The sequence below is a fragment of the Anser anser genome (assembly GCF_964211835.1).
Source record: "Anser anser genome assembly, chromosome: 3".
Lineage (NCBI taxonomy): Eukaryota > Metazoa > Chordata > Aves > Anseriformes > Anatidae > Anser > Anser anser.
This window is the reverse complement of record NC_139722.1, coordinates 4,117,306-4,144,067: the sequence shown is the minus strand read 5'-3', so window position 1 is coordinate 4,144,067 and position 26,762 is coordinate 4,117,306. Positions and strand designations below refer to the sequence as shown.

The 26,762-nt window shown below is 41.1% G+C and overlaps 1 protein-coding gene across 6 annotated transcripts in view; it reads right to left on the bottom strand.

Annotated features, from left to right (window-relative positions):
* Positions 1-26,762, bottom strand: part of PKHD1 (PKHD1 ciliary IPT domain containing fibrocystin/polyductin) — a 266,267-nt gene that overhangs the window by 85,251 nt on the left and 154,254 nt on the right. For all 6 annotated transcript variants that reach the window (XM_083828669.1, XM_083828668.1, XM_083828667.1 and 3 more), the window contains 5 exons: positions 26,178-26,355; positions 25,471-25,666; positions 17,108-17,173; positions 15,410-15,529; positions 6,818-6,955 (listed from right to left, as the gene is read on the bottom strand). In XM_083828669.1, coding sequence (XP_083684795.1) covers positions 6,818-6,955; positions 15,410-15,529; positions 17,108-17,173; positions 25,471-25,666; positions 26,178-26,355 — 698 coding nt within the window. The remainder of the gene's footprint in view (positions 1-6,817; positions 6,956-15,409; positions 15,530-17,107; positions 17,174-25,470; positions 25,667-26,177; positions 26,356-26,762) is intronic.

The window sequence follows — 26,762 nt, the reverse complement described above, 5'->3', positions numbered from 1 at the left end:
AAAAGGAGAAGAAAATATTCATAGAAATTTTCCATTGCCTGGAAACTGAAAATAGTGTATCACACAAAAGACCACAGGAGATATCTATGATTAGAAAAAACAGACTTGTTTTAAGTAAATTTAGAACAAAAATAATCCTAATACTTATTTCCATTAATTGCTCAATTGTTTTAAGTCAGTGAATTTAAGAACTTGCATACAAGTGCTGCAAAAGAGTTAGCTCAGAAACTCATTGAACTACTAAAATGGATTTTTCAGTAAGTTTGGATCGCTCATGATGTCTCAAAGAACTTGAAGGAACCTAATATTGTGCCAATATTCCAAACAAAGATAAAAGAACCCCAGGTAATTACAGCCCTGTCAACTCAACACTGATTCTAGAGGAATAATAAATAAAAATGGAAAGTCCAACTCCGAACACAATTAATAAATCATTAAAGGTGGATGATATAATTAATGCCAATCAACATGGTTTTATAGAAAATAGGTCCTGTGAAACTTCCTTGTTATCACATTCTAATGAAATTACAGGTTGACTTGATAAAGCTAATAGTTTTGATATGACATAATCGGCTTCTCCAAGGCATTTGACTTAGTAGCACGAGACTTTCTGATTAACAACCTACACAGGTATGACAAGAACATGGCATGTTAATTTCCAGGCTGACTGATAGGCATAGGGGCTGTAACTCCAGAAGGTCAGTCTTGCAAGCCTTGCGGTACATGATGTTTTATCAATGACCTAAACATGTCTCAAAATATTGAAAGATAAATTGCCACAAATGGATAAAAAGATAAAGAGAAGGGCCAGCCAATACAGAAATAATTTGGAAGTGAAGAATATAGGGGAGAAAGTGAAAAATGTTCAAAATATAATAAAATGGGTCTTGAAAAGGTAATGACATCTATGTAAATGAATGAAGAGTGAAAGAAAACTAGGGAAAATAAAGATAATTCAAAAAAATGAGTAAGGTCAGAGAGATGTACTTTAGCTTAATCTAAGTAGAGTCCAAAAGAATGGCTCATGAAAATGAAGATATGGAAATGGTAGCTACCTCAGCTTACTCAAAGGAAAATCCAAAACAGATAATACACAATAGTTATTGGACCAGATAACTTTCATTACCATATGAAATAACTGTCATATGAAATCACAGCTTTTGTAATAAGCAGTTTTGGTAAAACTACCAAGTTGCTATAAACAAAGGACTCACCATCTCTGCTGCACACATGTGAAGGATCTGGGTTTAAGTGCCTGTCTTTGAACTCTGGATGTTAAAACTTCAAGTCACTTGTCCCACTTTATTGTGATGAACAAGCCTTCCATAAAATCACATCAAACTCTCAAATTACCCATCCTGCACATGAGACGCACAGCAATGGATCCCATTTCATATTCCTACTACAAGTAGGTTTACCAATTTGATGAACGGCCTGGTTCATCATAAGGTGAGAAGATAAAGCATAGCTGGCAGAGATGTAGGAAAAAGGTAATTGTGACCAGCTGCTGCCAGAAGTGTCTGGTGAGATGTGCAGAAAAGGTTAGGAGGGAATAATGTCTGCATGTGCTGAAAGCTGTTGTCAGACACGCATCTTTTTGCAGCTGGGTTACTTGGAATTTGAAGGGTTTGCTCATCTGTTGATTTGACACGTATGTGCCAGCCTGGGCAGAGCTCCTGAGCAGCAGTTTGTTCACTCCATATACCTCAGGCACTTCAATGCAAGACAGAAGTCAATCTGTTGGTGCATAGGAGCTGAGCTGTCTTCTCAGAGGTAGTCAGTCATTGCAACAGTTTGCCCTAGGAGGTGGTGGCGTCACCGTCCCTGGGGGTGTTCAAGGAAAGGTTGGACGTGGTGCTTAGGGACATGGTTTAGTGGGTGACATTGGTGGTAGGGGGATGGTTGGACCAGGTGATCTTGGAGGGCTTTTCCAACCTTAATGAGTCACTGCACAGCTGCTGTGTGCCTTCACTGTCTCTCTGATGTCTGATGTCACATCAAATGGCCTCACTGCAGGTGTGTGAACTTCTGTGAGGGGTGTCTAAACTGAGGTTCTTCAAGTGCGTATTGGCAATACACAGTGCAAAAATAAACACATGACAATCCCATGTATAAGAAGTAACTTATACTGCTGATAAAGTCACCACAGTTTATCTACTTTCCTGAAGAAGTGTGAAGCCCTACTGCCTGGACTGAGACACAGTTCTGTTAGCACAACCTCTGGAGAAGGTTAAAACCCACTATATGAAAATAGGAAAAAAAATTATTATTATTTTTATTATATTAATAATTAAGGGAGAACAGAGGGCTGTATTTTTTCTACCCAGATTTTCACTTACTGGACTGCAGTCTGGATCTAGTTTTCTGTTGGGTTTCAAAAGCATTTTCCAATGTTTTCATATTTCACTTTGATTCCAGATGTTCTTCCTGACAGTTTTTGGTGCATTTCTTTTTTTTCTTCTTTTTTTCCATAGCAAATCCTATTCATCTCTTTCTTAGAATAGTGGGTGTTTCCTCCCTTCTAACCTTTCTTTTATTTACAATATAACATGCTACAACAGCTGTTGCTTGTAAGAACAAGGAAGTCTCTGAGATAAGATTCCCTCCCTTTCATTGGTAAATAGACTTTGATAAGTATCTTGCCGTGACCACCTCCAGTATAAGCTCTGTATTTTCTGAATCCCAAACCTCTTGGACTCTTACCTGCTTAGCTATTTTGAAAATTGTGTTGTGTAGTCACCAGAAAGTAGGAAGGGTTTTTACTCATGGTCAGTGCATAGCTAGTCACATAGTGTTGTAGTTATCTTTCCCCATCTGTTCCTTCCAGTGTCCAGGCTACAGCCTGCAAAGCAGCTGTAAACAGGGAGGCATCACACTGTTGCCTCTTATAGATGATGCTTCCAAACAAAAGAAAGAGATAAGAGACAGACAGATGTGGAGCTGGAGAGCTGGAGCCAGCAGCAAGAAGTGAGAGATGTTTGTCCAAGGAATGTGAGACACGTAGGATGAGATTCAGCTGCCTAGATATGGATGCTTAATGCCATCTGAGAGCCCTAGCCCCCTCCAAATCTACTACGTGAGAATGACAAATATGATCAATGAGAGAACAGTGCCTTTTCAAGCAGAAGCTGGAAGCCAGCTTCACTTGTGTGCCTTAAGTGATCCAAAGTCTCCATATTTAGGCAACTGAACAATGTTCCCAGGGAGATTCATATAACTGCATTTTAGTTTCTTCATGTAGGTGAATCCTGGTTCTCTGGGTATCTGAGATCAGACAATCCAGCTTAGACTGTAATTTGTTCTAGTTCATTGTATTGGGCAGTCCAACTGGAACACCCAGCTCACATCCTGAAGTCCACATGCAACACCTAAATGTTAGTGCCCTAAGCACGTAAAACAAATTCCTTCCCTAGATGATACTATCAGTTTGAAGAAACCAATGGCTTGGAAAGGGCAAAGACCAAACAGATGGAAGCTGAGAATTGAAGGAGATACAGATGGTGCAAGGAACTTTTCAAAACCCTTGTGTTATCTGGGACGAAAAAGTGACTACAAGATGGTACTCCAATCTCGCAACTAAAGAATATGGGACTCAGACAACTAAGGTATTAGAGAACTTGGAGGAATTCTGTGGCAAGACTCATTTGTGCCTCAGTTGTCATTATAAGGCTGAGCATTAATCATCGTTAGCACATGGTCATCTCATGAAGCACAGCGATTTACTCTTTGGGAATTTAGTTTTTGGGTTCTTACTAGTTCTAAAAAAAAATAAAAACAAATAAATAAATAAAAAAGTGGAGTGAATCTTTTGGAGTTCTTGTTCCACAAGCTCGATAAGAAACATCAGAAATGTCTGGGGTTTCATCTCCAGACAATCAAGCCATGAGCTAATGATGACCTTAGGCTTCTTGCTTCAAATGACTGACAAGACTGACAAGCAGCCATCACAAAATATCAAAAAAAACAAACAAAAAAAAAAACAGGAATGTGACATGTTGAGACTGAAAAGAGAAATCCTATCTGGATAATTACTTAGCGGGTTCTACTATAAAAAGCAAAAATAGCCTGCCAGCACTGCCAGCAAAGAATGGCTGAGTGTAGCCAAGACCAGGATGAGTCCAACAGATCAACTTGTGCAAAACGAACTTCAGCATTTTCTGCAAACTTATCAGGAGCTGAGGGCTTTGTTCAGCAGTGGAAGAGAAAACTTTCCATGCATACTGTCCATGGTTTTTTGCTGACATGGGTTGAAATGAATACAACCGTCTTAGCACAGATCCAAAAAAGAACCTTTGGGATATTGAGCTCAACATTTCCTTTCTTCTTCTGACACTGGTGTGCTGAGGATATTTAGCAAATCACTTAATCTCTCTGCACCTCAATCCCTCCTGCTATAAACTGGAAAAATATGTAATTGTTTTAAGGCATGGCAATGCAGGAAGGTGTAAATAAATGTTGCTTCTGAAATGTAATTGCAAATATCACCATCAGATCAACCTGGGTCTAACAACGCTGAAGGACCAGGATCACCCAGAAAAAATACGTTGTGGATAGACCCAAACATTTCTTCTGAGTTGTCTGAGGGCTCTGACAGAGGTTTTGCAATCCTTTTCAGAGCATTAGTCAACTCATATCTCCCTGTGATTCTGTTGATCGTAATTCACACTGACCGCAGATTATGCCATATGTTGAAGAAATGATGACAGACCCTCCAAGATCAAAGGTGTCCCAACAGTTTTGATCTCCCAGCTTTGACTGTATTTTCTCATCCCAGTTTCACTGCAAATAACTGTTTAAATAAAATTAATTAGGATCTGGCTGATGCTTCAAAAACCCAATTTTTATACTGATTTTTTTTCTTTGTTATGTATTTCTGACGCCAATGAGTTCCCATGTGCTTGTAGTCATGTTTTAACCATCTGACTTCTTTATTTTTACCTGAAAATAAGATGCCAAGTGCTCTTAAGGGTACCAAAGTAAAAGCAAAGATTTGTTTCTCGAACTTATCAACATTCTCTAGCTGTTCAGGTGAACAAAATACTCAAGCTCTGCCAGAAAGTCTTTGTTTGGCCCAGGCCACTGGATTTGCAACAATGACGTGTGATCAAAGACTGCTATGCTGAAAACAGGGCATGGAGATGTTACACAACAGAGAAGACCTGGGGATTTGGATCACATGATGTCAACCTCAGATCCTGCTCAGGCAATGTTGAATGTTGATGTCCACATCTATTAAATCTGTTTACTAAACTGTCTCATTATCTATTTTGTGTCAGGATTTCTTTAGGGTGTGGTAGAATTGGACAGATGGGCTTCAGAACCTTCCTTCAGGCATGGAACAGTCAGGATTGGACAGATGGGCTCCAAGAAGCTACCTTTAGGCCTTGAACACATGGGAAGAGAAAGAGGAAGGGAAAAAAAATGTTCACTCCCAGTCTCATAGGCAAACATAGAGGCCAATATAAAATGCGGGAAACTTGCAGAGTTTCTACGCACCTATCATCTTCACAGCTCAAACTAGAGCAAGGGTTTCTCTCCAGAAGATGCTGGACCACGATTCAACAGCTGCAAATACCTGTTTGGCTTTTAATATCATGACTACTCACAAATATGCTGGAGGGGAGTTCAGGCAGCAAAGTGCCTCAATGTTTTTTAATAAGTGTTTTTAGCAGTGAACACATGCTTTTTCTTAAAACCAATAAGAAACCACATTTAAACTACAAAAGAGTGTAAGTAAGAAATGACTGAGACTCTTTTAAGTGTATAGATATATTAACCTCACAGATTAAGCTTTCAAACCTTTTATTTTTCTTCTTTTTTTTTTCCGAAGGAAAACATAAGCCAGCAAAATAACTCTTTTGGCCAGTGCGGTATTAACTAAACAGTCCCTTGAGATTAACAACAAACAAATATTGGAGCTAGCTTCCTTGGGGTGATTACACAAACAAATTCTCCTTTTAAAGTTCATGAAACCAATCTTGAGAAAGGTCAGACAGTGATCAACCATGTGATCCCTGCGTCCTAAGGATTTCTGTAAGTAAATACAATGCCTGGCTTTAGGAACCTCAATATTTAAAGGGAATTATATGAGTAATTACTTTTGTGCAGAAAAACACTGACCTGTCCACTCTAAATAATGTGGAACAGCCCCAGTGACACTGGGGACACTGAAAGCACTAGAAGTAGGGGCAGGGTAGCACCTCCCTGAAGTCCTGGTACTCACGTGTACAGTAGGATGAGAGGAACAAATGCTCTGAGTCCAGATGTGCCAAATTTACACCACACTGGAATTTCCAGGCACTTGGGGGATTTTCCATCATTTTGCCTGCATTGGCTTTAAATACCTTTGTGCCACCAATTGGCCTCGCTACTTCCCACAGTCACGGGGCACTGCTTGAACACAGAATAAGGTAGATCCTGCCCTGAAGAATTACTGTCTTACAAAGCAGCCCCATGTGAAGCAGGGAGGACTTTTACACAGACCAGATGAAATTTCAGCCACCACCTCCTCCATGAAAGCAGGAGGAGTTTTGACTTCAGTAGAGCGAGGACTGCAGTAGTTGCAATATGTTGTTATTAAATGAACAGGTAATTAGCTCCAGCAGATAATCATTGTGTGGTTAATGTGGATTCTGAGTGTTCACATTGCAGGCACCCAGGTAGTTGTGCTGCATTAGGATGGCAGCATGTTTCTATAGCACAACACAGTCTTCCTTCCTTCTTTCTTTGTATATTGCTTCTTTCTATTGTCTATTTCTTGCTTTCTTTGAGAACAGAAATAAACCCCAGGCGTCCAGAAGACAGGCTACTCACTTACCCACTTTCAGCGTACCTCCCACCACCACAATACAAGCTGCATTCAGGACATTGCTGGCATTGGTGGGGAACTCGAGAGTCCCCAGGATGTAGAGACCTCTCAGAGGGGGAAGATCTGTGTCCACCAGGATGGTTCGGTCTGAGAAACAAAGCAGACAATTATTTAGAACAATGACATGGAGATGGAGAAGCTTGAAAGGTTTGTTGTGCTTGAGTTTAGCTTTCTTTAAATCTTTTTCCTTTCTGTGTGTGTGTGTGTAAAACTACTGGAGCAAGGCTTGGATATTTGTGCAGCATCCACAGCCAGAGCTTCATCTACATCTGAGGCTCTGTGGCATGAGTGTAATCTTATAAATGAACGATAACATAAAATTTATAATGATATTGTTGCATGCTTAAGTCTCATCAAATGTCACTTGAACATTAAGAATGAATATAAAAGGCAGCAAGTTGGAGACATGCCATTCTCACTGGGTGAGCCTTGCACTGTTTATGAAAATAAACCTTGATCACCTAATACGATGAAAGAGGAATAAGTTAAGCTGTCCAGACAGTATTTTTCCCTCATGAAACTGCAGAGAACAAGAATGAAGGAAGTGAAAAAATGCTGCATTCCCTATTAATTATTTAGTTAACAGAAACCAGGGGAAGCACCATTCCCTCAGCTCCTTGAGGACAAAGCAAGAAGCATGAGTCACTTCTGACCTCATTTCCAGACTCCTTGATCCCTGCTTTGACCAAGCCGACACTAAAAGTACACTACAGCACTGGATATTACCAGAGATCAATTTATGATTTCCTATGCCAGCTCATCTCCGAAATGCAGTTAAGGTAATTTCGGACTGTTGTTGATCGAGCGCAATGACAGCATCACTGCTGCCTCCTAAAGATCCAAGCTCACAGGCTGTGAGCCATCCAAATACCACTTAAGCTTTCCAAGTAGGGCATGAATAAGGACTTAAACACTGCATCGTTTAGAGGTAGCCCACCACACAGAGGTGAATTCCACCCTCAGGGCACATCTAATGTTCTTTAATTTTAGTGGCAGCTTTTCAGTTGATTGCACTGGAAAGCAGTTCAGACCCCTAAATCATGGTGTTCATCTCCTTTCATTATTAACAAGAGTAACAGCTTCCTGATATGATGCATCTCTGAGACAGTGGATGCCCCTGGAAGAAGAGGGCATCATTCAGGGTCTTTCTGTGGAGTAGAAGTCCTGTTTAGGACCTAATTGTGGCTTTCACAGAGATAGCTTGCAGAAAATGAGAATTTTCAATGAGAAATTTTCAACAGAATGGCAGCTGCCAAATCCTACCCTACAAATCAAATTCACTGTCGCTTTCCTTGATACAGTATATAGTTATTGTGAGGCACAGATACACAAGGCAGGAGGGATTAAGGAACATGCATTTTCCAATGGGCTTTGGCAAAACAGAGAGAACGGGCCCCCTGAAACACTTTTGGTGTGGAACATAGGAACTGACATGCAATATCTTGAGAATTGGATCAGCTGTTTCATGGTTTTGCTTCTGTCTATAGTCATTAGCAACTGCTTTGGACAAAGACACAAATGATCATGCATTAGGAAGCACAGGGAAAGTCTTCTCCTCAAAACGTGTAATTAGAGGTTGACTCAAGCTATTTAATATGAAGGTTTAACTCTTCTAAGCCCCTGTCTGCAGGAAACATAATCAAAAACTACACAAATTACACTCAGGAGGGGTCTGGAAAAAATATGGGTAGGCTGTCTTAATATTAGCATTTCCTAGCTCTTTGGGTTTGCAGCACTGAAGTGTCACAGCTGTGTGTGGAGGGGAAACTACTGCATAGTGGGGACCTGGGTCTGCTTACAGGTTTGCTTGTCTCTTCTCCACACATGGTCCTACTCTGTCCCTGTAACTCAGTCTTCCCACCTCTTCCTTTCCCATTTTTTTCTCTTTCTCTCAAGCTATCTTCACCCTCTATTCTCAAGGACTATGCCAAGAACTGCAGCAATCCATGGTGACTCAGAACACCCCATCTCAAAAGAAATTCCCTGCATCCTTGGGCTGAAGCATCTTTCAAGCATGCAAAATTTTCACAGCAGTCAGATGTAATAAGTCTCTACAGAGCAAGCACATTTTGATTTGTTTTGTTTGGTTTCCCCCTAAATCTGATACTGTTAGTACTTGATATATTTTCACAGGCATGAAGAAGCTCCCATCTATAATCTCTTTACAGGACAGGTGGAGTCCTATGCCCTGCAGAGCTGAGAAGGGGAGGCACAGTATGTGAGGATATGAAACAGAGAGAAGAGAATGAGGGGGAAGATGTTGTTAAAATGATATCTTTCAGACAGAAAGGGGAATCTAGTTTGTGAAATCACAGCTCAAGAATGTGGCAAAAAGCTGCAGTTGACAAAGGCCGTAAGTATATTCATCAAACACAGGCTGAAACATTTTTACAAGGAAAAGAAGAAGTGCTCCTAGGCATACCATTTATATGTCAAGTTTCAGTCTAGAACAGATATTTTTGCTGAGTTGCACATCTTTCTAAAAAGGGTTTTATAAAGGAAATGCTGACTGCTCTGTAACTGTAGCATCATGTATGTGAGCCTTGAAACACAGTCATGTGAAATTCTCCCATTCATACTGATCTCTGCAAACCTGTGGTTTCCTCTGTTTAAAAGAACAACATTTGGGAAGTCACGTCCAGGGTGTCAAGTCCTCAGAGGGTGAAATGCTGCTCTGTAGAGACAACAGAAGGCTCCTTTCACAGTAGAAAAAGTTCCTTGCACGCTTGAAAAAAGCAAAGAGATTCAAAGGAGACTTCAGGATGAATACAGTCCCTACAGAATATGCTCAGTCATGTAATAGAGGAGATGGCTACTAAGGGGTTAAACTCATAAACTTTAGGTCCCTAAGCTCAAGAGATTTACTTTCAGAGAATGATGAAACTGGGTGGCTCTTCTATGAAGACATTCACATAACAGCAAGCAACCACTTTCAGAAAACAATAGTTCAAACCTGAAAACAGGCTACATTTCACCATCCATATACTTTCTCCAGACAAAAGCTCACAGGTATGCCACAGTCTTAATATTCAGGCGTACAACACTGCAAACTTGCTAATGACTCCAGCAATGACACAAAATGCCTTTGATCAACCGCACTGCTATATAAAACACCATAGCATGCCATTGAATGGAAATCAGGCACAACAGAAGAGCTATTATACGAGATACAGTACTACAGCATTCATCTCTTCAAACAGAAAAAGTTCAAAGAATATCAAAATCAGAAAATGAATAACAGAGTGAATTCCATCACTTAAAAAAAAAAAAAAAAGAAAGAAAAAAAAAATTGCCAGAGGCTACATGATATCATATCAATACCCTTCAAAACAGCATTCCATCGGCTGGAATTATAACATGTTCTCCTTCCACCCAAGGCGCGCTGCGTCAGGAGTGTGTCACACTGAAAACCATAAACCAAAGCCCTGAAAATCCGAGGGCTTGAGAAGCTAATGCTGCCAGACTGGCATGACTAAACTCATCCAGCTTGTTTTCCAAGGTGGAGAGGCTGCTGAAGTCTGATGCATGCAAGAAGTCCTTGCGGGATGGCTGCAGCTCTGGAGGATGAACCTCTAGAGATAAAAGCACAAGTTGCTGCAGCTTGAGCTAATTTTTTCCAGCTGGGGCTGGAAGAGACTTATACCCGCTAGGGAGTCAGAGACTGAGGGGACTTGTAACACACCAACACTAAAAGTTACTCTAACATGAGGGATCCACCTCTGTTGCAAGTAAAATTCAGCCTCATACCAGGAGGTCTGTGAACTTCTTGTGAAGTCCCATTAATGCTTTCAAAACAAAGCACCGAACAAAATAAGTTGGTACAACATCCCCCTTTCCAGCTCTTCGGTGAACACTGCGAATTCAGGTTCACTCAGAGATTCCAGCACAGCATCAGACCTGGACCGAAGTCAGCCCCTGCATTTCTTCACACCAAAAACAGTACTAAGCACCCATTATTTGCTTTTCTAGTATTCTAAAACTGTTCTTTGGAGGCTGAAAGGACCGATCCAGTTATCAAAAGTAGTTCCAGGGCTTGGCTTTCAAACTGAAAATCATTATGGATAGCTCTCAGAAGAGAATCATAACTAAAAGACAGTAGTCAGTGAGATACATCTGCACCTTGTCAGGAGTGAACCTCAAAAACTTACTTTGGTGTGTGCAGCAGCACAGAGTTTGTTTGGTTTGCAAGACATTTAAATGAGCTTTCAGATTTCTGTAGCTACCTGGTGTCATTCTGAGTTCAGTGGGTTCTGCACAAGCCAGCTGAGCACAAGAGGTTCCACCTAAACATCAGGCAGCACTTCTGTGCCGGGCAGGTGCCGGAGCCCTGGCACAGGCTGCCCCGAGAGGGGCCGGGGGCTGCTCCTTGGAGAGCTCCCCGAGCCCAGGGCCGTGGGGCTGGGCACCCTGCTGGGGCAGGGGGGGACAGGGGCACCCAGGGGTGTCCCCAGCCTCAGCCATTCTGCAATTCTATGAAATGGGATAGGAAACAAAAAAAAAAAAGTTTTAAAATAAAAATAAAAAGCCATGATTAAACATAAATTTTTGGCCCCCTGATTCCCTGTAGGTTGAGAACACCCCTGTCCATGGTAAAACATAGATCATGTTGAGTAGTCCATCCCTTATCCTGCTGCCTCCCAACCAGTAGACACCAGTGTGCTAAGGGACTACACCACATCCTGCAGCACAGTGCAGAACTTCTCCAGTTCAGCTGACCAAACCTGCGCTGCTCTAAATTTGGGAGATGTTTGTTCTGACCCCAAAGGCTATGCGGTCATGCTGCACAGCAGCAGGCCTAAGCTAATGAGCTTTGCCTCTCAGGAGAGCTAATTAGTTCTGGTATTCCAGCATGCTGATGCAGCAGTATTGCTCCCAGTCCTAGAACTAGATGGGTTGGGCTGGGCTGTGGGCAGTTCTGTGCAATGCTTCAGGCACAGCTTAGTCATGTAGGGCCTCATGGTATGTGACAAAGGCCCTGGTCAATATCTCATGTGGCAGCTTGAAATGAGATATTATAGGAAGAGGATTACACTCACCTCTGCAGGAAACACAGGCCAGTTTTGTTCACAGGTGAATTTGCAATGCAGCAAAGGACTACCACAACCTCAGCATCCAGTTTCCACTCTCCTAACCTAATCAAAACAACAAACCTCCAAATCCTTAGCTGAGCATTTTTTTATTTATTACTTTCTGTGTCCGTGTAATTGTGATTTGCCTCCTGTAATCATCTGAGCACACTCAACATAATTCATTCATTGTCAGTACATAGGCCACCACTGCCATTGACATTCTTGTGCCTCATCATATCACTCTCTGACACACAATTATGTTTTTGAAGGCTGAAATGCTTTGGTCTTTTAACAATCATGGGATCTAAGTAGGGGTGATTTTTGACCTGGGTATAATGTGATACATAAGAAGTTGAAACATGATCTGGTGTTGTCTTCTTGCCTTGCTCTCTGAGAGGTACAGATAACAAAATACACAATAGAGTGCAAAATTCAACCATGGGAAAAGGATCAGAAAGAGAGCAAAGCACAGAGGAAATGCACCACTATTTAATGTCTGTATAAGGGGTCAGATATAATGGAGGTGAGAGTGGAATAGGAACCAGGGAGAAAGGACACTTTCTCTCTTTCTTAATGGCATGATTCATGTTCAACATGAAATACCAGTGGAATGGACGGTGTACTGTTGTTGGAAGTGAAAAGCAAGTCCATGTTTTGGGTGTTGCACTTGGACTTTGGAGACTGGCAGTCAATCCCCTGTGCATGGATGTTAGCATTGTGTGTACAGACATAGATACATCCTTACATTAAGGGACATAGACTTTTATGGTTCAGAGGACATGCATTAACAGCAAGTTAGGTTCTTCTCTCCCGGTAATCCTGAATGAGGTTCAGGACACAACTTATGGCTCCTGACCTGAGTCATCTGATAAGCTCCAACCATAATAAATTTATATAGGCATTTAGTACAATCTGAAATGCCCTCAGATATTTGAGACCTCTACACCATGGGACTGGCAAATATGACTTAGGGGATACCTGTATCCAACTAGGTGTTCACCTGGAGGCCAGGCAGGACAATCCTGGAGTGCTTCAAACACTAGATATCTTCATACAAGCAATATATAGAGCCCTGGACTTCTGCATAATATTGTCATCGAATCTTAAAGAGCAACTCAGTTCACACACACATCCACAATTCTCCTAGCTCTGCTGACTGGAATGACCAGGAGCAAGTTCAGATGCTTAAACACAGACTCCTACTGTTACTGTAGACGCACACAGGGCATAGGACTTACAGCAGCTCACACCCCTGCATGGTCATCTCTGTGGCTTCTCTGGCCTCTGACCTTACAAACACTCAAAAAAACACACTATGCTCTTTGACAGGAAATAGGAAACTAGTTGGGAGAAGGAAATTATTCTTCATGTAAAAGTAAGTTCCTACCCAAAAGTAAAGACAAACATAACATCAAGATGATCCAGAATGAACATGTCTTGGGGGGAGAGGCTATGTTGTTTGTTTTTTTAACATTTGTCAGAAAAATGAAGATTAAACTAAATACTCATTGAAGGTTGAACATAATTCTTAATTTAATCTGAAATTATATATTCAATCTTAAGAAGGTTTGGGGTTGCTTGGTAGTCTGTTTAGCTTTTTTTTTTTTAATCAAACCATAAGTATATTTCAAAATAAAATAATATTCTTAATTGGAAACATTTGCTGAAATTAAAATAAGTTCACAAAGTGTTTCAGTAAATCTGAAATTCAGTCAAACTTAAAAGAAATTGAAAGAATGGGGCTGTTTCAGACAAAAATCTTTTATCCAACTTTCAACCCAAAATAAATGGACTCCATAAAAGAGGCTGAGTGAGGGGGCAGGGTTATAGCATCGAAATCCTACTTGCATGACTTACCATCATCCTTTTCTGAACTTAAATTACTTCTTGCTACATGCATAAGGTTTTTTCCCAGTTATTTTTATAGAGATTTGATGCCAAGTACACATTTTGGAAGCATAATAAGGAAGACAAAATAAAATCCAGCTCAGCAGTAACAGAATCATAGAATTTTAGAATCATCTAGTTTGGAAAAGACCTTAAAGATGATCACATCCAACCATCATCTTGACCTACCGAGTCCCATCACTGGATCATGTCCCTTAATGCCACATCCACACCTCTCTTAAATACCTCGAGGGATGGGGACTCCACCAGTTCCCTGGGCAGTCCGTTCAAATGCTTGACCACCCTCTCTGTAAAGAAATTCTTCCTAATATCCAATATCCTAACATCCTCTGGCACAACTTGAGACCGTTAATAATGTCAACCATCCTCATATCTGGAAGATCTCCCAAAAGAACTTCCAGCTCTAAAGAACATGGTAGAAAGCAAGTTAGCTGGTCAGAGAAGGTCTGAAAAAAACATATAGACCTTGCATTGTAGAGAAAGATCAACAGACTTACAAACTCTCCCAGCAAGTGAGAAGAGAAACCCCAGACCGAGTACACTTCACTGAAACCCCTCCTCTTCCCTTCCTGTCCTCCCACCACTTAGCTCCCAGACATATAAGACTAAAGACTATGAGCCTGGTTTTCAGTACACCAATGACATATTTTTAATGACACGTGACAGAGAAGTCCAAACTACGATCGGGGCTCCACACCAAAATGCCAACACGAAGCAACAGAAACTTCTTTCCACAAAGGCTTCACATGCAAAAAACACATGGAAGAGTAAGAGACGTGGAGCAGTGTTAGCCCCATTTCCAGAAGTAGAGCTGTGGTAGGCACACAGACTTTTATGGTTTCGCTCAAATGAGGGGACACCAGATCCTATCATATGTCAAGTACATACCACACAGTATTCACAGGAACATAAGATAATTCAGTCTGAAGGGGACCTCAGGAGGTCTAACCTCCTGATCAAAGAGGTTCAACCATTAGGTAAAATGTTTATCACTAGTTTTCTCCTCCAGATTTTGCAGCAAGTTGCCCAGTATTTTTGCTATAATACAGAAGGGTGTTCATGCAATAAAACTGTAAACTGAGTCAATATTTAAATATAACTTAATTCTGAGGTTACAATACAGATGTAGGCTAAGGCATCCACAGCAAACCGACCTAGAGATTATCACTGATACTGGGAATTGCAATACGAATGGAAAACTGTAGAAATGTGAAATATGCTCCCTGCACAAAATGCAAAGGTATGTCAAGAGATGAGATCTTTGTTACCTGTGATTCTGCTCCTGAAGTAAAGTCCCTGCATATAATTAAGCTTGAGTATCAGTATGAGTAAGTGTGTGTATGTTTGCATATATGTGTAAACAGAAAAGAATGATTACCATTCTGTTCCAAAAATCACACTTCTTTACTGTGGACAAGAGTCCAACATGACCAGGAACAAATGTGGCACCCCACACACACTAGAATGGACCTCAGTGCCGAGGAGCATACGTTGCAACACAAATACCTATCCAAATGTACACAGACCCCAGCAACCCTAGAGAAAATAAACCCCTCTTCCTTACTAGGTAAGATGATGACATCTTCCCCTGGGCCTGGGATGCTGCAGTTGAATCCACCCCAGCCTTTTTCTACATCCTTCCATGTCTCTGGGTGCGACCATTTCAAGACAGCATCAGAAGGAACTACAAAACAGGACATAGAAAGACATCATTATCATTTTCAGTAGCTGGAAGAATTATCATTTCTTTGATAGTTAAGCATCTGTGGTATTAACATCCTCCTTTTTTCACTGATGAAGCAACAGTAACTGCTTTTTGTTATCTTCCATCCTTAAAAGAAGTTTCCCAATAGAAAAAAAAATCTTTCCCAGAATCATGTTTTTGGAGCTAAAGGGCAGGAAGATAACTGAAAAACAGACTCAAATTCTTTGGGATCCAACAAAACTAAGCAAACCTTAAGGTTTATCATCACACAGCTTATATTACGCTTTGTGCATATGCTTCACAACTACTTCATTATTTTTATGTACACCATCCAAAGCTCTGAGCACTTCGAACACAAAGTTAAAATGAACAAGTGAAAATAAAATCCAGTCACCTCTGCTTGGTGACAAAACCAGGCTATCAAAATGGTAAATAACTCTAGAGAAAGCACCAACTCTTCTCATGCATTTTTCTCCACCAGTGCTCTAGAAAACAGATTGAATTCCCAGTGTGTGCTAAAGTATGAAAGGTTTAAAAAAGAAAGAAAGAAAGAAAGAAAGAAAGAAAGAAAGAAAGAAAGAAAGAAAGAAAGAAAGGAAGGAAGGAAGGAAGGAAGGAAGGAAGGAAGGAAGGAAGGAAGGAAGGAAGGAAGGAAGGAAGGAAGGAAGGGAGTAATCAACTCTCACAAGCTTTTTAGCCCTTAGAAAAAAACAGTCTTTATAAATTAATTGCCTACCTTTGCTGTGCCATCAGCAGAGGAGGGGAAGCCTTCGGGGAAGTCCTACACACTAAGTTTAGCATGCCCTACACTAACGCAGACAGGGCCTCCCTCTGGAGGCCTCTGCAAGCACCTACCTCTGTCCTACAACTGTGAAGGAAATTCTGGCATTTTTCTTTCCTGAGCAGGGCTTCTTTAGATATTGAAAACATAGGGGCAAGCTCATGCCTACATGCGGTGGACTAGACGCCACTCAATAACAACGTGGAGTAAAAAAACTCTCTGTTGCCAGCATAGGGAAACAGAAATTAACTCCAGGTTGAGCTCTTCAAGGCTGGGTCTTTGTTTCCTTATCTGTTCAGGGGGAAATGCTCTATAAAAAAAAATCTTTAAGCTTTATTGCTACATAAATCGTTATTGCCGTTAATAAACAGCAAGGCAGCTATGAAACTAAGAGCAAATTTTGGAGGCTTTCCTCATCTCTGGTGTATTATGCTGTCTGACTCAATGTGTAACTGTGCAGTAATGTCAAACTATTACACTAAGATCACTGTGGAGCACTAAAATACACTGTAGTTTTACATTCCTCGTGACCTTTCTGATCTCGTATGATATTTCTTAACAAAAGTTTATAGTCTTTTATAATGTGGAATCACACATTTATCACAAGCAATGGTAGATATGGCTCAATGAAATGCTTAAATGAATGCCAAGAGCCCCTGTTGGGTTGATAGATGTACAAAATATTGAAGTGAAATACGGCAATATATTTCTGAAAAAGTAGTAAAAAGGAAATAGCGTGGCTGCCAGACCAAACCTTTCAAAAGACTGTCACGCACCTGATGTAGGTAAAGTGACTCTTTCCTTCTCTTTCAGTGTGACCTGAATTATGTCAGCTCCTGTGACTGAAAACGGAGAATTAAAGGGAATTACAGCAAGGCCTTACAGATTAACCGAACCGAACCAACCAAACAAAAATATACAGTAAATAATTGCTACATATGATTTTCTGAGAACATTTTACATTTCTAACAGCAAGAGTTTTTAGGAACTATGCCCTTTTTTTCTACTCATTTTTGTCTTTTTTATACTTTGCAAAGGGATTAAACAAATACATTTTAATTTACAGATACTGAGGGTCTCAAGACAACTCATTAGAAACAGCTAAAAGAAAACATTCAACAATCAGAAATTCTAAGCTGGAACATGAATCTCATTTATCCCACTATAAATCCACAGCAGTTCCACTAACACAAGCAATATTACACCATTGAATGCATAATGTATTAACTGGCTCAAACAGCGAATTACAGCTTTTATTTTGCAGTTTGGTTTTGATTTTTTTCCCCCCCAAATCTGGTATCTAAAAGAGATGCTTTAATTAGTCAGACTTTATAGTCTGAAGACAGGGACCCTGTGTTCTGTGCTGTGAAAAGAGGTCAGAAGCAATTATCACAGTTGTAACCTTTCTGCCAGTTCATTGTCAGCAGGAGAAGGGCCAGGATAATGCAAATCAAACTAAGAGGAGCAGAAGAAAACTGCTTCAGACCCAGCTAAAAGGCTACCTCTTCTTCAGCTCCAGTGGCATATAAAGGCATTTCCTTTCAGTCACCAGACTGGAACAATCGTAGGTTAAAATAGAAACACTCTGCCAAACACATAAATCTCCTGTCCACTGTCCAACCCCTTACGATGACCCTAAAATACCATTGGAAGATTTTTTGGGGGGTAGAAGAATTGTATAAATAAAGCCATTGTCAGAACCTCCCCCAGTTCCAGAACACACCAGGAACTTTCCTACACGTGTATCAACCCACCGATGGGACTTCGTGCCATATTGTAATTTACTTATTTTATCTTTAAACAAGTCTCTGTACATTCAGATTGTGAGAGCCTCCCTTCCCTACCTCCCTCCTTTTCTCCCAGTGCAACTGAGCAAATTTAAAATAACTGAGGTTCATTAATTTTAAGTGTTCAATAAATTAGTATGAATAATCAAAAAACTTGATTCTTTCTGATAATTACTATTTGATGTCAGTTGAAAGCACTCGATTGAGTTAGCAGCATATGCTCCTATGCCAAATGAGGCTTCCATAATTAAATAGAAACTGATTCCATGAGGTTTTTCTCATGTCTGATTAATTAGTAATCAGGTGCCTCAGCCCTGTTCTTCAGTGACACCTTCTCTCTTGATGGTAGCTGTGGTCTGATCCATATTCACTCAAGCCAATCTGCCCGAAATCATCACACAGGGCTTAAACTGAACAATATCGTGTCCTTGGGTGGCCACAAGGTGAACCTCTGAGAGGAAAAAATGACATGAAGATGCTAATTTAAAGTCTTTAGCATATTGTTCATCTGGCTTTTAGACAATACTCATCCGTAGGTACTTATCTCCCCCAAAATTACCCCTTGCGATGGGCATACTTCTCACTTAACATTAAATGATGACAAGCTCGTCAGCCTGAACTCTCACAGTATCACTGGAGGTATCTCAAAAGAGCTATGCATCCATCTTATTATACACATAGGATGAAATAGTCTATAGTGAGGTACCTTTCTCTCCCTCTCTCGACTATAAGGAGGGCAGGGTAAGCTTAGACAACTACAGTTAGATACAGGAATTAGATGAAATTAATCTCTCTGGCAGAGCTCTTCCTCTTGGCTACCCCAGCTAGCCAGAAAGACAAAGTAGCACCTTCAGACCAGCAGTCTGGGATCATGAGGTTGCTCACAAACAACAATAACCTACCTTGAAAAGCCAGTTTTGATCTTTTGTTTTCTATTTATGGTGGCCTTCCTTATCTTGTCAATTATAGCAGGGCAAATTTGGAACCAAAGGTGTTACATCAATACACAGTAGTGTTAGGAAAAGTGAGAAAACCAAGCCCTGACGTTCTTTTTTTCAATAAATAAGTTTTGTCATTTTTTATTTCTTTCCCCTTAATTTTGCAGGCACTACAGTGCAATCGTCTAATTAAGGATGTATGTATTGTTCAGAGAAAAGCTGTTCTTCTAATTAAATCCTCAGGGGACATAAAATCTGATCAATTTGCTATATAGATCTCATAAAGGGGTTCAGTCCCCTTACACAGTGAAGAAAGTAACAGTTAAGAGGTGCAGCCATGTTCTGAGTCAGATGCAGAACAAAAGACTCTCATATTTGAAGTGGCATCCAACCACACAGTGTGACAATTCAAACCATTATAAGCCATCGATACCCTATGCAGGAATGTGGGGCTGAATTCTCTACAGCCCTGACACTTGCACAATTATTAATGTCAACTGACTATAAAGTGCAATGGGTGTGAATCAGAAGCATTTTGTTGCTTTTTCCCAGAAAAACTCACGAAAACTGATCAAAGAAGGAAAGATACAGGCCTGGAGAATAATCAAGACCACAGTGACACAGTCCTTCTGTTTGTTTTGTTTTGCCATTGAGTATGTTATCATTGTTTCTGTACAGGACAGGAAGAGATATAGGCAGTACAGAGGAAGGACATCATTAGTAAACATTGAATTAAGGTGACTCTTCACAAAATTTAGTTATAAGGCTCCAGGGTTTAGTTGTATAAAACCTTTATAAGGCTCATCAATTTTCTGTCTTATTACAGCTCTTCCTGGATGCTTGGGCTGTGAATCATAAATATAGGCCTTCTTGACTATACTCCCAGTAACTTTCTTCTGGTTTAGGGCTCCTTGAGTGAACATGAAGGAGGGGCAACCTAGTCTTTTATCAGCTTTGCAGTGACAGGGAATTTTGCCTGTGGATATTAGGAAGGGCTGAAACCAGGATAAATGGCTCCAATAGCCTGACTTACAAATAACAAGCAACTCTCTGCTATTTAACATCAATTGGGCTAACATACATCACAGGCGAATCAAAACTTTTAGACACCACAATCAACAACACGGTGAGACACACCTCTAGAAACTGGAGAAGCTGGGATAGGATATTTTGCCATCATCTGCCAGGGACTGTTAGAGCAGGAACGCAGAAATACGGTATCCTGGGGACACTGCAGTGAGGAGAAGTGATGTAAAATATATTTGGGCTAATGGAGACTGATCTGGGCTAGCGGAGACTGCTTACAGCAGATCAGTATTTGCAGTGATGGAGATGAAGGCACAAAATTCCTCCTGCAGATATCACACAGTCGAAAGAGCATACCTGAAAGGATTATGAGGCATTTCTTTATTTCTGCAACTGACCTGCTGAAACAACTGATGTGGGGTGAATTTTATCGAGATGGAAGAACAGTCATGCCTATACAACTAGTCCCCTCAAACAAATTAACACAATTTTCAGGTCTTTTACCTGGGATTCCCCTTTTTCCCTGAGCAACAAGGCTGAAGAAAATTTCTCTGTGTATTTTCTTTATTCTAATAGTAGAAACAACCATTCTTAAGAGCCTGTTTTTCTCCTATACAAAGCAGATACAACAACCCATGGAGTAAAATGGAAGTGAGATCACTCTTTAGGAATTCAGAAAGACAATAAGTGTAATCAAATTATTTTTTGAACAACTACAGAAACTGCAAACCTGCTTCTGACACAGCAGTAATAGGAGGCTGGGCCTCAGGCTTTCTTAACAACTCACACATGAGCAGCCCGAGCAAAGTCAGCAGGATGACCTGTCTCCGCAAAAGCTGTGTCTACTGAAAAATGTATTTGGGGTAAATAAAAAGTTTGATAATCCTTTCAGTGATGTTTGCAATAATGTTTGTGACAAGCGGTTCAATTTTAGCAAAAAAAAAAAAAAAAAAAAAAGCCAAGAGGGATGTGGAGATGAAGCAAGCCAACACTTTGTTTTATTCCAAAAGAAAATGGTTTAAACATTTCAAAAGTGAACAAAAAGGAAACAACATCTCTCTGGTTTTTAGCCAATTCCAGTATTGCCCAGAGACCTTAACCAAGGAGCAGTACCATGCTGTGGTACCATATGCTCGTATTTGTAACAGACTTAAAAAGCTCATAATGTTATTATTGTAATTTACACAGGATATTTCTCCTAAAAATATCCCAGATGTCCCAGTGTGACGTTTCTTTCCACCTCTGTTGTTACAATAATGGTGTTTTTTTTTTTGATACAGTATGATCACATCATGGGAAGGCCACCCTCCTGAAACATGGTTGAGCCACAATGGATCAGTGTTGAGGAAGCCACATGCTGGAGCCCATCAGTGACCTTTGAGGAGCACCTCTCTTATGATATGGGGTGCCCCAGAGACAAACAGGGTGATGCTACAAAGACTGAGCAATGTCAGAGCAAAGCTGCTGATGTAGAAATGACTGAAGCCCATGGATTCCCTTGGTACAAGATGGCCCCGGCATCCTTGCTTCACCTTCACCCAGCGCCAGTGGTGAAGGGGGCTCTTACTCCTTGAATGCCGATCCCTTTGCATGGTCTGAAAAGATTATTTTCAAAAGAACTCGTGGGTTGGTTAACAGGGTTGATGTATGTAGGTAGCAGCAAGCACTTTTGTTAAAAGATCTCTGCATAGGTGCCCCACATGGCAGAAACACTCTCCATTACAATTATTTCTCCCCATTCAGCTTCCCTTGCATTGTGCCACGCCAAGGTCTCATTTACAAAAGTGTGAGCATGCAACACATCAGGGCAACTTAACTCCTTTAATCCCCTCCATACGGTACATTTTCTTGCCTTTTGTGTCAGACAGACATTTTTTTTCTTCCCCAAAGAGAAACACTTGCATGTCGCTGGGCAATTTTGGACAGGGGGAGTGTGCACAGCGCCTGAGCCGGACACGAGCTGCCGGCCAAGGTGGCTTCGTTCAGCTGCCTGCTTCGTTTGAATAACAATATCTTCTCCACCATCGGGTCTTCCCTCCCCTTCTCCTCCTTTTTTCCCCCTGTGTGAATTCAGGAGCCTGCCCGTGAATGAGCTGGCATCTGATACGTATTTACCGACGTTAATTTTGGATGTAGCGCACCCCTGCCACTTCCCCGCCGTTTGCCCTAAAAGGCTTTCCAGCGGGCACAAAGGCAGAGGGTCAAAAGTAAGGTGACCCCTGACAGAATGTACAATTATTAGAACGAAGCGGGACACAAGCAGCTGTCGAAACCCCACCGGCACGGCAAAGTGCTTCCAAAAGTCAGCGTATGAATAATACGCCGGAGCTCTCCCCTCCGCCCCGCCAGGGCCGGCGACGTTGTGCGGGAAGAATGATGGCCTTCCCGAGCAGCTGCAATAATTGTGTCCCCATTGTCCCCCGGCCCTCCCCCGGCCACCCCCTACAAGTGCCCATTGTGGGCGCGGGGTCGGGTGATTATATGCTTGGGCTGATGCCGTTTGCGCCCAGCTGCCCGGCTGCTGACACACGAGCACCGAGAGGGGGGATCCGCGTCTGCGAGACGGGCCTCCAACATACCAGACCTTTTACATAAGTCAAACAGGAACAAATGACTCTTTATCGGCCCCTTCTCCCTTTGAAGTGGCGGCTGCTTATGGGTCCTTACAGCTTTTCCTCCTTAGCCCGAGCAAACATCCTCCTTTTGATATGCTACATGCTCATTATCTCTGCCCCATTTAATGATTTTTGATTGAAGGGTGGCAGCACGGTTGCCAAGAGGGTAGCTAAAGAGGCTCCACACAGGCAGGACTACAAGAAAGGCTTTCCTTGTGCAGCAGCCTAAATTTGGAGTTTCTTAACAGTGTGTTCTTGTTCTTAGCGGCAGATAAGGGCTGAGCGTGAAATTCTTAATTAAGCAGTAAATAGAGAGTGGGGTGTCAGCAGATGCAGCCTGTAGCCATGGAGACCAAGTCACATGAAGGAGGGAGCTGAGACTAAACGCCGGCCCCAGGCTCGGGCATGACTGACAGCTGAAGAATCCGACAAAGCTTGTAAACGGGATTAATTAGTGGGCTAATTATTTCATATAGTTAAATGTAACTAAAAAATAAAAACAGCTTGCAGAGTTAGGCGGGAAAGCATTCTGAAGGCCAGGCCTTCAAGCGTTGTCCTCTCTGGGTTGGTGCGTGGACTGGTGAGGTTTTAAGGCCAGAAGGGACTATTGTGGCAGCCTTCCCCGACCTCCTATGGAGCATGAATCCTGCCCCATGAGGACTCTAATAGCTTCTCACAGAGCTGGAGCATATTTCTCTGAAAAGAAGCCCAACTATCATCTAAGGACCTTGAGTGATGGAAAGTCCACCACATGCCACGAGTCTGCTCTGATGGCTAATTATCCTCACCCTCTCAGCCTGCACAGAGATTAGGAGAGAAATTAAACGGCACACCAGGGCTACGAATCTGTTCGCTTTATTTCAGACTTCTACCCTACCAACAGTGTTAGATATTAGGTACTCAACACTGAATTATTGATCTCACTGCTATAAAAGTCCTGGCTGAAAATGTTCATAGCATGAATTATACATGTTAGGTGTTTTCATAAATTTTCCCTCGTGTATTCTGGGTGATTGTTTCTCTCTATATTAAAATGAGAAACAACATCGAGCTCTTCGTATAATAAAAATCAGAATGAAAGGAAGGCAAATGAGGAACAAGAATGTATCTATGATGCAAGAGTGATATATGCTGGCCTGATCACCTTTTCCCAGTCTTCCCAAGGCCATCATCTCCTCTATTTTCAACTGTAAAAAGAGGCCAAGAAACAGGCATCTTCTGAGATTTCCCATGCTGCTCTATTTATGAAACTGCAACTCAGGATATGCAAACTGAAAAAAGGTTGACTTTCATATTTGCAAGAACAAATTTGCACTGTGAGACAACTGAAATAATTTTTAAAAAGCAGTATTTTTTCCAGTGGATACCCAACATGATCTCTACTCAACAGCTGTATCCGTACTAGCAGACTAAACAAGGCCAAGCTATGGGACTAAGAACTGGCTCCCAGTAATCTGCATGGCAATATTGCTGGCCAACTTTCTGGCACAGCTTTGGCCCAGACTGGTGCACTCTCCCAGATGGTGACCATTATGGTTTGGGAGTTAGCACAGGACAGGGATCTTTCCTAATTTGAAGCCTGGGTGCATCCAGCCTGTTTTGAGAGAGAAAATGTTAAGCTGTATGGACACAAGCTGTGCAATACCAGTTGGCCTCAGGACCAGAGATAGACGTGGCAAGTATGACCCCTCAGACTGAGGTTAAGGGATAGGCTTCCTCATTTCTCCTCAGTTTTTATTGCTGTCAGACTGTTAGCGGACTACCTGCCTTCATTCCAGCCATGTTTTCCTTTCTTCTCTCCCAGTGATTGTTCCAGTTGCTCTTTTCTAAGCAGATCCTATATGAGAAAGCCATTTGCATGCCATCTCCACAGTGTAAATCAAAAGTAATTCACTAAAATGAACGGATTAGATCAGTGACAAAATTTCCTGTTCCTGTGAAAATCAGAATCTTGATACTTTAGTTTCCCTGTATAATGAACACGAATGATAAGCTATGCTTCTCAAAGGCACAGAAGTGTGCCTCTCCTCTCTGCACTTCTAAAAGGCAGAAGTGCCTTTGTGATTCCAGATTCTACTACTATTAATGACAGCAAAAATCATTACCTTGCCTTTTACATAGAGAACTTAGACCCTTAGAAAAGAATTTGCTTGAAAAAGGGAATTATGGGAACAGTCCACATCTTAAAAGAATAAATTAAATTTGAAGGTACTGACAATTCTAATAAATATCATTAAATACCCGAATTTCTTAAAGAAGAGACCACCATACTTCATGATCCAGTGTACAAAGCCACCACTCTCAGATGTGAAGGTTTATGATGCTTTTGAAAGTTTACAGTCACAAGAAAAGACCTTGTTCAGTAATCCTATTGCTTTCAGTGGGCTTATCCTAGATAGATTGCACATGGTTTATTAATGATATATGTGATATGGGACCAGCTGACACCAGAGATCATTAGTGGAACTTAATGCCTTTTCCTCTCCAAAACACCAATTCAAATTCAACTGATGTCATCTCACCCACTATTTATGATACATTCCTGTTCTTGATAGATTAGGCATCAGCTAGATCAGATAGACACCAACCTGATGTGCATGCATTTACCTATTTGATTGGTCTTATTGGAGGACTGCATGCTTATTGAAAGGCCATTTAAAGACTTTCTTGTGTCTAAGGGTTTTTAATGCCTGGGGGCTTTAATTGAAAAGACATTAGCTCTGTCACCATTCTTGAACAAGAATGTACAATATATCCCTCATATTGCACTTACCCAAGTAGGTTAGCTTCCTCAGTCTGCTGTCAAGGTACCAGTCACAGTTCCTGTGATGACCATAGGAAGGCAGTGACTGGAGTGGTTGTCCAGTTCTTTTTCCACAGGACACTATAACCTCAGGATGGGCAGGAAGATCCTCGTGTTCCACCAGCAAGTAATTCCCAGTTGTGAAGTTGCTAAATGTCACTGAATACTAGAGAAGAGGGAACCAAAATAAACACATCTGTCTCTGTGAATATAGCTCCACAGAGTACAGTATAACAGGAATAAAGAGGATGATGTTCCACATGTGCAACATATTCTTCTGCAAAACACGTACTGAAAACATGGAAGAGAGTGGGGAAAATTAAGTAGGAGGTGATGGTGAATGCAGATAAAATTCCCTTGTCACCTTAAAAGATACAGAAGAACTATGTCTTCTGAAAACCATCCTTTGATATGTCTCAAGATAATATGAATTTTGTAAATTTCTTAGCAACACATTGAACTTTCATCTACTATGTCCAAAATCTTATTCCTACTCCAAGTCACTTCTGAGAGCTTCAGGACTAGGTCGTCATATCTAAACCCTGCCTATAAATATAGAGAGATTTTTTGAGTGCACTTAACGCTTTTTTTTTCCTCTCTCTGCCCACCCAGAAAGATAAAAGCATGACTATCTCTTCCAAATATAATTTAGAAATTATAAAAACTGTCTGTGTTACCTGGAGCTGTTTGCTGACCAAAGGGTTGTCGAATGTCAGTGTGTAAGTCTCTTTATCCAAAAGAAGAACCATCCAGCCATATGGGTTTGATAAAGTATCAGGGACGTAATTGACTGTGGTTGTCTTATTCCTACTGTCAGTCACGGTTAAATTATAGGGAAAGTCTGGAGCCTCTTTTCTGTAGGAAAAAAAAAAAATCCCTTTTTTTTTACTCAGCTCTGTCATTTTGCAACCTTTACAGTTCTATTTTTATTTGAATTACAGTAGTATATGCTGTCTCTCTCTCAGAATGTGACTTCATTTGTGTAGTTCTTTACAAACACAGTAAGAAACGATCTCTGCCTGAAGAGCCATAAAAAGAGAGAAAGAGAGACAAAGGGTTGAAGATAAAAGGCACAGAGGAGCAAGGCTTGTGCCAAAGCAGAGCAATGGCAACAGCCAGGGTACCAACTCCTGTACTCCTGTACTGTCAGGATATTTCCCCATCCACCAGACTCATGATCCTCAGGCCCAACTTCCAGGATCTTCATCTTCATACAACGGTTTGATAGAGTTTCCTGGTTAGTCCTACTTAAGCAGTCAGAA